The 13956-nt window shown below is 37.7% G+C and overlaps 1 protein-coding gene across 4 annotated transcripts in view; it reads left to right on the top strand.

Annotated features, from left to right (window-relative positions):
* TBCA (tubulin folding cofactor A) overlaps positions 1–12612 on the top strand; it is a 39661-nt gene extending 27049 nt beyond the window's left edge. For all 4 annotated transcript variants that reach the window (XM_054002984.1, XM_054002983.1, XM_054002985.1 and 1 more), the window contains exons 2-4: positions 1596–1701; positions 8719–8805; positions 11468–12612. In XM_054002984.1, the coding sequence (XP_053858959.1) occupies positions 1596–1701; positions 8719–8805; positions 11468–11548 (274 nt within the window). In that variant the 3' untranslated portion in view covers positions 11549–12612. The remainder of the gene's footprint in view (positions 1–1595; positions 1702–8718; positions 8806–11467) is intronic.
* Positions 12613–13956: the final 1344 nt, after the last annotated feature.

The following is a 13956-nucleotide window of genomic DNA, read 5'->3' as shown; positions in this document are numbered from 1 at the left end:
CCAATGGGGTACACATTTCAATAAGTGAATCACATAAAAACTTTGTTCAATCATACCTCTCCCTTTGCTCCTCAAGGGAATTTGCTATTCTCATTCAGACAAAATAATCTGTCCTACGTGTTGAGTAAAATGAACTTTTTTAAAACCTAAAAGTAGCAAAGCAACTAATACTGTCTGGAATTAAATCAGATAACCTTGATCAAACAATTAACTCATCCTCTATTAAAATCAATATTTACTGATGTTAATACTGGAACTAGTTCCAGTAGTTGGAATTACAGCCACTCATTTAGTGTCTTTATTATTAGTAATTAGGTTCCTATATTTCTCCAGTTCTACTTCTCAAAGCTAGTACTTGGCCTACTTGTAGAAATTGGCCTAGTCTGTTGACCCAGAGTGTGCACTCTGCACACAGCTGAAGATGCTTTCTAAGGTTGACAGCCCTTTCTGGTTGTGTGACTCCATGAGGACTGAAGCAAGTTCAGATGCATGTTGCTACAGCCCAACTTAGACTGACTGCTGTGGAGCCATGGCTTAGGGCTATTTTAGCAAATAAACTCTTTTAAATCACAGGGTGAATTCTAGCTGTTGCATTATCAGTATATTCTCAGTGGATTTTTTTTTTTTTTTGCCATACAGCTGCAGTGGTGCTTTTGTGGCAGCTTCAGTTCACAGAAGTTCTTGACACCCCAGTAATATTTTGTCCATTCTCAGCACTTCTAGTAGGGCACTTGACTGTGACAAATGATGAATTAATTTGCACTGATGCACTAATGTGGTCATGAAGCTCTCTACTAGACCTTTATTTAATTCTCTTTTCATTGTATAATATATTCTTTGCTTCTTGAACCTGATTATGTTCTTTTGGATATTAAATTATCTTCAATCTTACATAGGTTGATCTTGCCCTTGTTTGGGGAAGGATTTTCTTCAGCACAATATCAGGTCTGCAGTAGTATCTCAATATTTGCTCTGCTCCTGAACTAGCTGAAGAGAAATTGTTCCAGTATTTTTCAGATCCTGAAACATGCTTTGATTCTTATCTAGTAATTGCGTAATCTAATGTATACCTAAGGAATATGTGTGATAAAGTGGGAGATTCAACAGCAAATTTGCAGTTACAAATAATAAAGTTTGATAATGGGATTGCAATGTAATAGTTACAGTAGGATATCAGATTAGTTTAATATTTCTCTGACTTTCAAACTTATTTATATTACTCTTGAATCTATGCTTGGTAGCAAAAAGCATCCTGCTCCCAAGTATGGGTCCGTTATTAGGATTAAAACATGGATTCCTTTTCCTCTGAAATACAGGAAATAAAGAAAATTGTTGGGAGTACAAGTTATGGAACTGTTACTTTTGTCTGTGACCCTCAAACCAGCATCAAGATAAGCAGAGAAAATACTTTTTATATTATAGCTAAATTCGTCATTTCCAAGATACAGGTTTTTTTTAGTGGTTAAAAGCTGTTTTTATAAAACTGCTTATTATCTTCCAGGCCTGTAACTTTTGAGTGGGGGGCTGTTTTCACTGATGTAACTTTTTACTGTAATAGAATGAGATTAACACAATCACTTGATTGTTAATTGCAGGCTGGCAAAAGAAAAAATTATGTATGAAAAAGAAGCAAAACAGCAAGAAGAAAAGATTGAAAAAATGAAAGCTGAAGCATGTGATGATTATGGAATTAAGAAGCAGGTAAACTATGCTAGAACTTGTTTTATAAAATCTTTACTTGTTTCATTTAATCATAGTCATCTTTAGATAGAGGAATCTCCTGTACATTTTTCTAGACTCATGTTATATAAATATTAGATAAAATCCTGACATAAAAAGCAGCCATAGAAATTTCTTTAAGGTGTTAAAAGGATTATATCTTATATATATGTATATGATTATTTAGCATTTTATGTCAGGATGACTGTTATTCACTAACTGTGTGTGAGGCCATCATGAACTCGCTCTCAGAAATATAAAGAACCTGTAGTAAATACATGGTCTGTGTGGATGTAGGTAAACCAAGTGCTTGCTGGTAACTGGAAATGTTACAGCAAAGTGAGAAGGCCCGATAGTTAATATGAAGGGGAAACATTTAATCTCTTGAGTACACCAGTATCCTTTTGGGAAAAATCAAAAACCTCAGAGAAAGAAAACAGTGGGTATGCAGCTGCAGAGCTGCTGGGGTTTGTAGTGAAGTCATAGATTATCAGAGGGCGTGCTGTACTTTGGTCTGCTCAAGAGTACGGTTTAGTGTCACTGTTAAGTATGATTACGTTTTTCCTTGGAAGGTTTACACAAGGGTAGTGGTTGCACACACTTGGTACATACCCTTTTGGGAGAAAAAGTGTCACATCTCCTATTCATAAGAGGAACTTGGGTTTGGGAGATTGGTGTTTCTTCTCTACAGAAGTGTGAAATGTCTGTGTTTCACTGTAGTCCTCATATTATTTCAACTAACTGTGTTACCTTTTGATTATGCTTTTTGTCCCAAGTATTTCCCAGATGCTTTCCCTCAAATCTTCAGAGAAATCAAAATTATAAACTAAAATTATTTTCACTTAATAGTCATAGACATAACTTTCTGGAATCCTGTCTTTATTTTTAAACAATGGAAGAATATATTAAACAAAATTCAAATACAAAAATAACAAAACGTAGCAGAAAGCCCTTTTAGAAAAAGCTAAACCAACTTTTTTAGCAAATTCATATTTCAGTTCATATCTCTATGTCCTGCCTTGCTTTCATTATGCCATGGAAATGAAATACAAATAAAGAATTTGTATACAAATAAAGATTTGTATATGGAGTGGTCCTGTCTTCTGCCTCACCAGACTGAGACTTGAAGATCTACAAAACAGTAGCCTTTCTGAAGATCTGGTGCTAACAAGAACTAATGAGTTCAGTTCTTATTTTTAGTGTTGCCCATTCATCAGATTATTTGCCTGTATCATGGTATTTCCACAGCAACCTGCAAGATATCATGAAAGTCAAAAACAGCGATGGCTGTGGACTTCTGCTGAAATTGTTACTTGAAGGTCTTTTCAAAGACCAGTGACGAAAGCCTTCACAGAAAACAGTCTTGATCCATTCAGAAATTGCCTGATCCACTTTGAAAGCAATCAGTTTCTCCAATGACATTTTCACTTCTTGTTTATTTAGCGCACTTTGCATTCTGGAAGTTAGTATTCTAGGTTATAAAAAATTTGGAGACTTAAAAGAAAGTTACATGGTTTCAGGAGAGTTTGCTCAGAACAGTATTTTGGATAAAGACTTTGAGATGTTTTTCAGAAAAAAATATCTGTAGTTACCCATTTTAAGAATTGCTTCTAGTTAATAATCTCTAATTTCCATTCTAGGGTGCATAACTCTTAAAATACAGTTGCAATCTTTATTTTGGTAATGAAAAGTAACATTTGGGGGGGTGGGAAAAAATTCAGTCACTTGAGACTAGTAGAATAGTTTTAACTGTTAGTTTAGCTGAGGTATTGGCTAAATCATAGATATGTATGTGTATATTTATGTATTTATATACATGCACAAATCAATCCAGAGTTCAGGGAGGGATTCTTAGAAAGCTTAAAAGCAACACTTTCTCTTGATGTAGTACTGTTTTCATTTAGCTTTCTAGTTACAACTCAGAACATACAGTTTTACATATAAAAGTAAAAGAATATGGAAAATTTCACTTTAAAGTGAAAAACAGCATTCCTACAGCATGTGTAGACTTTAGAGTGTGTCTGGTCTGTAATGAGGGATCAGTCCCTTTGAACAGTAGAGTTTGATTCAGTGTTTTTCTCCTAACTCCTTATGCATTGGGGAAATTCATGGTTCCAGTGGACTCAAGTCTTCTCTAGCTGAGGCAGTGACCATCTGGGATGGTTGGCAATTGTTACATGCTAGTCCTCGCCTGAACTGTCCTGAAAGACTTGCTTAATGAGGAGCAGGTTCAATACCAGAAAAATGAAAAGGACAGTTTTCTTGCAATGCTGTTAGATGCTGAAGATTCCCTTTTAGTGTGCAAGAAGACTTTGTTATGGTAATAAATATTAAAATACTTCTGATTTATCCCACCAAGTGCAAATTCTGCTTACAGTTTCTCAGGGTAGAAAGAAGTAGTGTAGTCCTAACTCCCTACAGATTTTATCTTAATGAAGTCTTAGTTTCTACTCAGTTGTAACGATTCTGAATATATGAAGACTTTCCACAGAACTTCCTAATACTACTTTCACACAGTCTCATTCGAGTGCAGACTAATGATAGAAACCTGTAGCTTTCTGCATTTCTGTGGTTGTTGATGTTCATGTATAAATAAACATCCTTTCACAGCTCATGCTTTTATTTTGAGACTTGTGAGTGAGGGGGAAAGCAAGGTATCTACTCTATATTTCCTCTCTCTGGGATTGTAGATATACTCTGGTGGTTTTGCTAACTGTGAACATTTTTACTGATAAGTGAGTGGTAAATTTTCAGTTTTTTAAATGTAATTCTACAGTTCCTTCATGAGTAATGTCATTTGTAGATGAATTAAAAATCCAGTGGATTTAACACTGAATTTAATCTCTGCGTGTCAAAAGTACATAAGAGTACATAAAGTAATCTTGTTCATACATTTTTTTCCCAGTATTTGTGAAAACTGCAATATTTCTCTTGCTTTGTTGAGTCAAAGAGTGCCTTCTGAAACAGCTAAAAAGATGCATTTGAAATCTATTTACTATTTTGGAAAATAATATGAAATATGGTAATTTGCTGATCTTGTTATTGCTGGACTTCTTGCTGAAAGGAAGGTTGTAATGTTCTAGAGCTTTTTACATGTCTGTTTAGACTCAAGAAATATTCTGGTTCGTTTAGTTGGCTTTTTACATTCTTAGCTCTTTCCAACCCATCTCTTGATTGGTTCAAAGTTTCATTCTTCTCACAGATTGACTAAGATTAGATTAAATGTGCAGTTTTACATCAGTCTCTTTATTTGCTTAAGTACTTTTTGTGCCCCCTAAGAATAGATGAACTTTGTTTAATAATATAAATTCTAGCTCTAGATGCTTGGTAAAGTGGCAGTGGAAATGCAAGTGAAGACCTAATGCTTCTCCTTATGTATTTTGACAGTATCCTTAACAAAAGCACAGTATGTTTACTGAAAAGCTATCAACCTGGAATTCTTTGGACCAAGTACAATACAGTATCCCTAACACAGACCAGCAACACAGACCTGGTATTAAAGATGCATTCAAACTTCATGAAAGAAACCAAATTATGAAAAAGCATTACTGTGATCCTCCTTTTCCCCTTCTGTTTTCCAAAGAGTGTTTTCCTTCTTATCTAGTCAGATATAAATACCTTTTGGATTCCAGACTTTATGTCTGTAATGTCCTAAAGTGATCTGCTTTAGAAGAAACAGGATTAGATCTTACCTCAAGTATTACATCTAGAGGGCTTTCTCCTCCTCCATCAGTTTTCATGCTAGAAGTAATAGGTGGTTTGTTGTTGGCCATTTCTTGAGGCACTCAAGCACTGTAGAAACAAAACAGTGTTCCCCAGTTTTTTATTGCAAGATCCTTCAGGAGTCTTTTGATCAGTGTATTTGACAACTTGCCTACAGCAAGTGTGCTGTTGTATCCTGTATTTGTGGATAGTTCAAGCTTCTTTTGGGCCTGAAAGCAAGTAGAACTCATAAAACTATGTTTCCTACAATTCTTGTATGCGTTTATGGGGTTTTTTGGTGTCCAAATTCACCTTATTGCTGCATCTCCTTTAAGTTCCTGCCTTCCCTTTGCCCAGGTTCTTGCTACATTATCTATGCTGTACTACTCCATAGATCCCTACATTACAGTCCTGGCCAAGTACATTGATATTACCAAGGCCCGGTACCTTGATACTACTCCTGTTTACTACTGAGATGGGAAGTACTGCAATGGTATGGATTTAAGTTATAAATATGGATTAGCCTACCAGTAGCCTTAGCATGATTATTTATTGTGTGCTACTACTTAGTGGGATTACTAAATTTTGGAACCTTTGGTGTTTGCAATACTTAGAGGTTACTTTTTTTCTTTTAGGTCCCTGTCCTTCCACCAGATACTGGCTGTAATTAGTCAGTGGATTCCAAGTGCTTTACAGATTTTTTGAGGAAAAATAGTTCAAACTAGTAGCACTTGTTTTAGCAAACAATTATCTGCATGTCTTTTCCTTACCTCTGCCATCTTTGAGTAGATCCATACTGTTAGGATTATCTGTGCAACAGAAAACAGGCAAGAGATGATGTGACAGTATGTAAAAGCTAGACTATATATTCCTTTTTGTATATAAATTGTACATACATGACTCATTTACGTTTTTCATGGTTTTTAGCCCGCCTCTTCTGTTCAGAGCACCACTCTTGTCACGTGAAACAATACTGCCATTATACCCTGTGACACAGTAGTATATCAGGGTGTTCTTCTAAGAGCAAGGAGAGCCCTACGGAGTTTGGGGATTTTTGTTTTGTTTTGGGGTGGTTTTTTTAATTGCTTTCAAATTATTTGTTAGAGATATGTAATATCTCTAAATCTCTTGGTTAGATGTGGGTCAATTGGGAAAAAACCCAAATCAACATACTCTGCTTCTCAATTGTTTTTTGAAGCTGATGAAACTGATATCTCTCCCTTCCTCATTATTATTACTGTATTTTTAAAAATTATTAAATTGTTCTTATCTCAGCCCACAAGGTTTACCTTTTCTTCCTGTTATCTTCTCCCCACTGGGCTGGGGGCAGGAGCAAGTAACCTGCTGCCTGGTACTTAGTTGCTGGCTGGGGTTGAATAATAGTCTTTAGCTGCAGCTGGAATTGCTCTCGTCTGGTCAGTGGAATTTGAGTAGCTGCAGTGCACGTCACAGGGATGGAAATGGCTGCAGTGCCTGGCATTGGAGTTTGGGTGGCTATTGTGCTTGTCACCCTTAGAGTTCCATCTGAAAGTTGGGCAGAATTTTGATAAAATTTGAAGAATAAACACTTCTAAAAATCCAGTCACAAAGCTTATATAATTATTTGAACTTCTGACTTTACTATGTATATTTGTAAAAGTAAATAGTCTTATGTAGGATTATCAACATCACTTGAAAAGAAATTGGTTTATGGAGAAGTTAAATCATAATGGCTCTACAAAGTTCCTGTTGTAGTCTCCAGCTGTTTGCACCTATTGAATATAATTCTAGGATTTATCGTCTTTCTGATTTTTATTCATCATTGCACTACTGGCACATATAAATAAAACTTGGGTAACCCTTTGGAAATCAGTCAAATGTTGTTTTGAATAGAATTATTTGGGTAGATTTGTTTATTTCTTAGAACAGGCAGGACTATAGCTTACAGATTCAAGATTTTCATGCCTTCCCACGTCGCTTATTTAGTGGCACATATCAAATAAGTTACTAATTTCATATTATCTGCTTAACAAGCTTTGCAACACACGAATATTTGGTACCTGTGTGGTGCAAGGAAGTAATTATTGGATATTCTCACTCCTGTAGGTATTCTACTACATAAAGCAAAGGGCATCATATCATGCAGTTTATGGCACACCTCATTCTATGGCTGTTACATTGACTACTGAAAGTATAAAATTAGAAACAAGTTTTTTCTCTCAAAACCAAATGGTCTAAGTGACACTTAAAAACTTGCTGATAATATCTTGTTACACAAAGCCTTTCTGAATCCATAAATGCATTCTTAGCTACAGCTTAACATTCCTTTTACATCCCTTTTGGTACAGCAGCAATAATACTAGCAGGATGATACAACATAGGAATGACAGAAAGAAAAAAGTCATTTGAAGGAAAGGCTTTCTGTTGCAGGTTGTCCTGTACAGAGGTGTCTCATATCTAAATATCTAACAGATTTTAATTTCTAAATAGATTTAACATTACTGAACAACTCTGCACATCTTTTCTTCTCAGTCTTTGGTGTTCAGATCCAGAAATGCTCCATGAAATAAATGTTCCCTTTCTTAAAACTGACATTGTTTTCTTTAGGAGGTGGCAGGATTTTCAGATTCAGTGGGGTGCCAGTTTAGTAATTTTGTTCAAAGTGCATGGTGAGAATAATCTTTCTCCTAAAATGAAGCACAAGGATATGTAATAACTTTTTATGCATGATAAGCATCAAAAATATGAGCCTGCTGGCCTTTGCTTTTCATTTTTCTTTACCTTTGTCTTTCAGTCAGAGCCTCCTGCAGTCTGCACACAATGTGATCAATAACTCAATAACTTTTTTCATGCAGTAATTATCTCTATGGGGTATTATCTGAACATTCTTTTTCTTTATTACCCAAAAGATGCAGGAGATATTTATATAACCAGCTGATCCCCTTTTGGATGAAGCTGCTTCATGACAGCAGGAGAAAGTTTGTTCTAAATAGACTTTTTAACAAATTCTGAAAACCTTACTAAGCTGTACTTTTTGGCTAAGGGAAAGGTTATTCTAAATACTGTCTTGCATTTAATACTTTATATTCAGTTAAGCACAGAGTAAATGGAAATGTGCTGTAAATTAACGCAGTTTTAAGCAATTACACTAAGTGAATGTCTTTTAAGAAAAGAAGCCTATTCAGAAGATAGGTGCAACTGTTCTGAAGTTTCTAGATAATGACTAGATTGCTGATTTTTCAGAGTAAAAACTTATACTAAAAGATAATGTTTCTGTCTGGAACATATTCTAATTTAATTGTCTTCTGATTTTCACAGATTGAGATCTTACAAGAGTCACGAATGATGATTCCAGACTGCCAGCGAAGACTAGAAGTTGCACATGCAGAGCTTACTCAACTACTAGTGAGTATTGCATCACACCCCAACTGATGAGGAAGTGCTGCAGTTCCTGGATAAACAACTGCAGCAAATAAAAACTGGATTAAAGAATTTTCTGTAGGTCCCAAGATCAGCATCTTATAAGATACCAGTATTTTGCTTTAGATGGCAGTCTTTGCAGACTTGGTCTTCAGTCTGTGGAGACTATGTGTTAGAAACTGTCCTTAATGTACACTGAACCTACACTTACCCAAGACTGTGAAAATGGACTTAGAACAGCTGTACTAGTTCCATCATCAGAAAAATCAGTTTGCCCACTTTAAGTTTTATAGACAGTATAAATGTATATAATATGCTTGTAGGGAACTGAAATTGTCAAGTACTTTGGTTATTACTCTTATTATGCTATGGACAAGTAAAAGGAGTCCTTGCTGAGTATATGCTTAACATTTTATTAGTGAAGTGAGCAGTACTGCCCTGCTTTTTAAGATAAAAATACCTTTAGAAATAAAGAGTATGTTGTACAAATAGATTCACTGAATCTATACTATGTTTGGAGATGATAATGCTTATTTTAAAAGCTGCCTTCTCATCAAGATTTCAGCTACACATGATGGTGCACAATAAATGGTACTGTGAGTCTAAAAATATACATCCTAAATTATGTCCCAGATATAGTGATGGCTAAAATGCAAATACTTTTTTAATGGAAAAGTCAAGGTGTCCTAATCTCTAGTCTGTCTCTACTATTTGCCAAAATAAATGCACAGTACCTGGCAGGATTTAGAGTCTTTTTGTCATTCCACTAGTTAAAGAATAGTTAGTCTAAATTTCAGTGCCATGCAGAAATGGTGCTATTGATTCATAGTATGCAAACCTAAAACAAGGAATGGGGACAGTTACTACTGCTGTTAAGAATTTGGAAGTCTTCATGTGTTGCTTTCTGTGCTCAGCTTACCTAATGTACTGTATCCTAGCATGTTTTTCAATTGTGAGTCTACTTAAGCATTTTTCTAAGAGTACTCTTTGTTCTTACTCATCCCTTGGTTTTAAATATTCAACACTATCAAATAAAGGTATGCATAGGTCAAATCCACTTGCACATGACAGCCATTATCTGGGACCTTAAGCAGGACAAAAAAATTCTCCTGTGCTTTGAGTAACATAGAATGTGTTTTCAAAAATTATATATTCCTCATTTCATAGAATGGTTTGGGTTGGAATGAACTTTCAAAGATCATCTGTTCCAACTCCCCTGCAATGACCAGGAACATCTTCAACTACATCAGGTGGCTTAGAGCCCCATCCAGCCTGACACTGAGTATTTACATGGATGTGGCACCTACCACCTCTCTGGGCAACCTGTCCCAGTTCTTCACCACCCTCACTGTAAAAAACTTCTTCTTCTTATCTAGTCTGAATCTATTCTCTTTTAATGTAAAACCATCACCGTTTGTCCTGTCACAACAGGCACTACTAAAAAGTCTGTCCCAGTCTTTCTTGTAGGCCCCCATTAAGTACTGAAGGGCTGCCATGAGTCTTCTCTTCTATAGGCTTAACAAACCAAATTTCAGCCTGTCCAAAAAAGAAGGTGCTCCATCCCTCTGATCGTCTCTGTGGCCTCCTCTGGACTCCCTTCAGCAGGTCCATGTTCTTCCTGTGCTGGGACCCCAGAGCTGATGCAGCACTGCAGGTGGGGTCTCAGCAGAGCAGAGCAGAGCAGAGGGGCAGAATCCCCTCCCTGGCCCTGCTGCCCACACTGCTCTGGATACAGCCCAGGACACGTGTGGCTTTCTGGGCTGTGAGTGCCCATGGCTGGGTCAGGTCCAGCCTCTCATCCCCCAGCACCCCCAAGTCCTTCTGGGCAGGGCTGCTTTGATCTGCCCATCCTCAGCCTGTGCTGGTACCAGGGTTGTTCTGACCCAGGTGTAGCACCTTGCACAATGGCCTTGTTAAAACACATGAGCTTTTCCATGGGCCCACTTCTCAAACTTGTCCAGATTCCTCTGGGTGGCATCACATTTCTCAGGTGCATCAGCTGAGCTACTCAGCTTGGTGTTACCTGCACATTTATGGATCTTACTTTCTGTGTCATTAATGAAGATATTAAATAACACTGGTCACCCTGCAGAGCCCTAAAGGACACCACTGGTCATTGATCTCCATTCTAACACTGAGTCATTGACCAGTTCTCTGGCTGTGATCATCCAGCCAATTCCTTATCCAGTGAAGAGTCCATACATCAAATCCACCTCTCTCCAGTTTAGCAAGGAGGATGTTGTGGACCATATGGTCCACAATGACAATTCTCTTTTTGCAGTCTTTAAGGACTTCACCTGACTGCCATGACATTTCAAATATCATGGAGAGGAGCATGGCAACTGCATCAGGCAATTCCCTCAGGACTCTGGGAAGCATCTTGTCAGGTGCCATAGACTTAAGTACATTCAGGTTCCCCGGGTTGTCATGGAGCTGATCTTTACTTACAGTGGGAGGGACTTGGCTCTCCCAGCCCCTATTTTGTAGTCCGTCCACTTGAGAGGTGTAGGAAGATGCTGCCAGTAAGACAGAAATATTGTTGAGTACCTCAGCCTTCTCCTTATTTGCTGGCGGTTTTTTACCTTCTTAAATTTAATCCCACAACAGTTATTTTCAGAGTACTCAAAAATGTTGCTTTTGATTACAGGAAAATGAAAAAGAATTGGAAGAAGCTGAAGAGTATAAAGAAGCACGTTCCATACTGGAGTCAGTGAAGCTGGAAGCCTAGCTGTTTTCCAGTTCTCTCTTTATATGCATTAGCACGGGGTCCATTCCACAGTTTCATTTGACTATGGCTCTACTATTATTGTTGACTTGCTAAATTTCCCTTTATGCAAACTGAGCTTTCTCTAACTGCAAGGTGCATCAAATAAAGAATATTCTGAAACATTTGTGTGTTCCATATTTGGGCAAAATAGATATATTTCCAGTTCACCTCAATTAAAAAAAAAAAAAATAAAGCCCATTTAAATTAAGTGCAATAGTTAATATAAAGACCTTAAATCTGAACAGTTCAGGCTAAGAAACAAAGTTTGGCTATGTGAGGGACCAGCAAATACTTCAGAATTAAATATCATTATAAAATTATTTGGGTTTGAAAGGTTCCATCTAGTTCCAACTCTGACATGGCCTTTAGAAGCACCTTATATTTGAAATAATATACATTACAGCATAAAAATCTGTACTGAAAGAGAAGGTAGACCAAATAGCCCTTCCCAGTCACCTACCTTTTTTCTATGGTGCAATTTTTCTGTAGTTTTATCAAGTATGTACTCCTTGTTTGAGTCCAAGACCAGAGTTGATTCCATATCTTTCTCAATGTACATGGCACTGAGTCGAGCCCAATTCATACAACTTCCACGCATCAAAATTCTTCTGCTTTTCAGGAAACAGGATTTAGCAGGTGACTAGTTTATTGTGAGTTGCATCTGGTAATAAGAGTTCTGCACTGAATGCTTTTCTTGAAAGCACTTTGGCCTAAGTGGTATTTTTTTGAGCAAAGTTCAAACCCCAGGACATGAAAGAGAGCTAAGGGGAACTAATGGGTAAGGGAACAGCGTTTAATCTGTGTGGAAGACCATTAAAACATTATATACAAAAGCTGTGTTTTTTTCAGAGTAGGTTCTCTAAAGCAAATAGTAAGTTGTGTTGATAAACAAGAAAGCTTTTTACATTAGTTTTTCTAGTTTGAAAGTGTTCTGGCATGTTTCTTAAAGGCAACACAAAGCACAGTGTACCTTTTGTGTGGTGCTAAATTGAATATTCAATAAAATTCTTTGTTAATTTGCCTGAGTTTGAGTAAACTGCTGTTTCAGTACTTATTTATGTACCTCAAGCACATTTAGAGTAATGTCTACCTCTCCATCACTCTTAAGCACTGCTCTGACAGATGAACTGATTGAATCAGTCAGAATGATCTACTTTTGAAGTGACCCCAGACCAGTACCATAGAGGGCTAAGAGGTGAAACCTGCTTTGACAGTACAGTTCCGTAAGAGAATGTGCGTATCTTCCTACCAGCATTGTGTTCTAGGCATGGAACTGCCAAGCGGACGCTGCCTGGGTCACAGCACTTATGAACTGCTATTGAGGAAAACATCTGTCTTTGGATACTCATTTCACCCAGTTTCTTCTATGGACCTTCACTGGGAAAGGTGGCTGGAGTGCACAAAGTGGATTGTGTGTCTCAGCTGAGAGACTGCAGCATGAATCTGCTTGCAGACATTGAGTGGAGTATGATGAATAAATGCTGAGCTGAAAAGGAAGTGTAGGGAGATACCAAGTCTGCTGGGTAAAGCAGGGTTTAAAATAAAAATTGCTCATCTTCAGAAGAAAGAATACACACTTCTGGAAAACAAGCCCAAAGAAAAATGATGTGCAGTTGCTGAGTAGCACGAGAAATGCATATGAAAGCTAACAGGTGTGACCTATAGTGGCTGAAGGCAAGTAGGATTTTCATATGGCTTAAGCTGGCATTTAGAATGAAAGTCACTTGGCCTTTAACTACCACACAAGCTTTAGGAAAAGTGTCTTAGTGCAGTAGTTTCTAGGGTGAGTGGTTTCTCATGTCTGCCCTACCACTAAGTTCTCTAAAAATTAGCATGTTCCACAGTACAGGAAGTAGCCAGCCTCCCTGATGAAAATCAGGGTATGTGCACACCTGAAAATAGTCTGTCTCCAGATGCCTCTGGAACTGTCTTCTGAAGGGACAGCAGCAGGTTTTCAGACTGCCAAAATCCTTTAGGAGAAGGAAAGAACTAACTGTACACAAGTATTTTGGGTGAAACCCACAAAAGCCTAAATGACACGAACCTGTTCTAATTCCCTATAACAACATCCTGTTTTGGCAACCCACCTTCCCCATCTCTGGTGAAACCTTTCAACGGGGCTGCAGTCAATCTGTGTTCTAACACTTGCGGTATGAGGGGTAGGGGAGGGACTTCAAGTCCTTGGTCTGACTTGTCGCTCTCAGGCTGCGGCCACAGAGACGGGACGGCACCGGCTAGCAGGTCTCTTTTGGTGGCCGGGGAGAGCCACAAGAGTGGCCACTCGAGTCTCAGATGAGAGCAGCTGGTAGTGGTGTAGGCAGCTGCGTGGGTAAAACTGCCTGGGAGACCAGGATCCGAAACAAAGAAAC

The sequence above is a fragment of the Vidua macroura genome, chromosome Z (assembly GCF_024509145.1).
Source record: "Vidua macroura isolate BioBank_ID:100142 chromosome Z, ASM2450914v1, whole genome shotgun sequence".
Taxonomy (NCBI): Eukaryota; Metazoa; Chordata; class Aves; order Passeriformes; family Viduidae; genus Vidua; species Vidua macroura.
The sequence above is the reverse complement of the archived record's forward strand: the minus strand, read 5'-3'. Positions and strand labels throughout refer to the sequence as shown.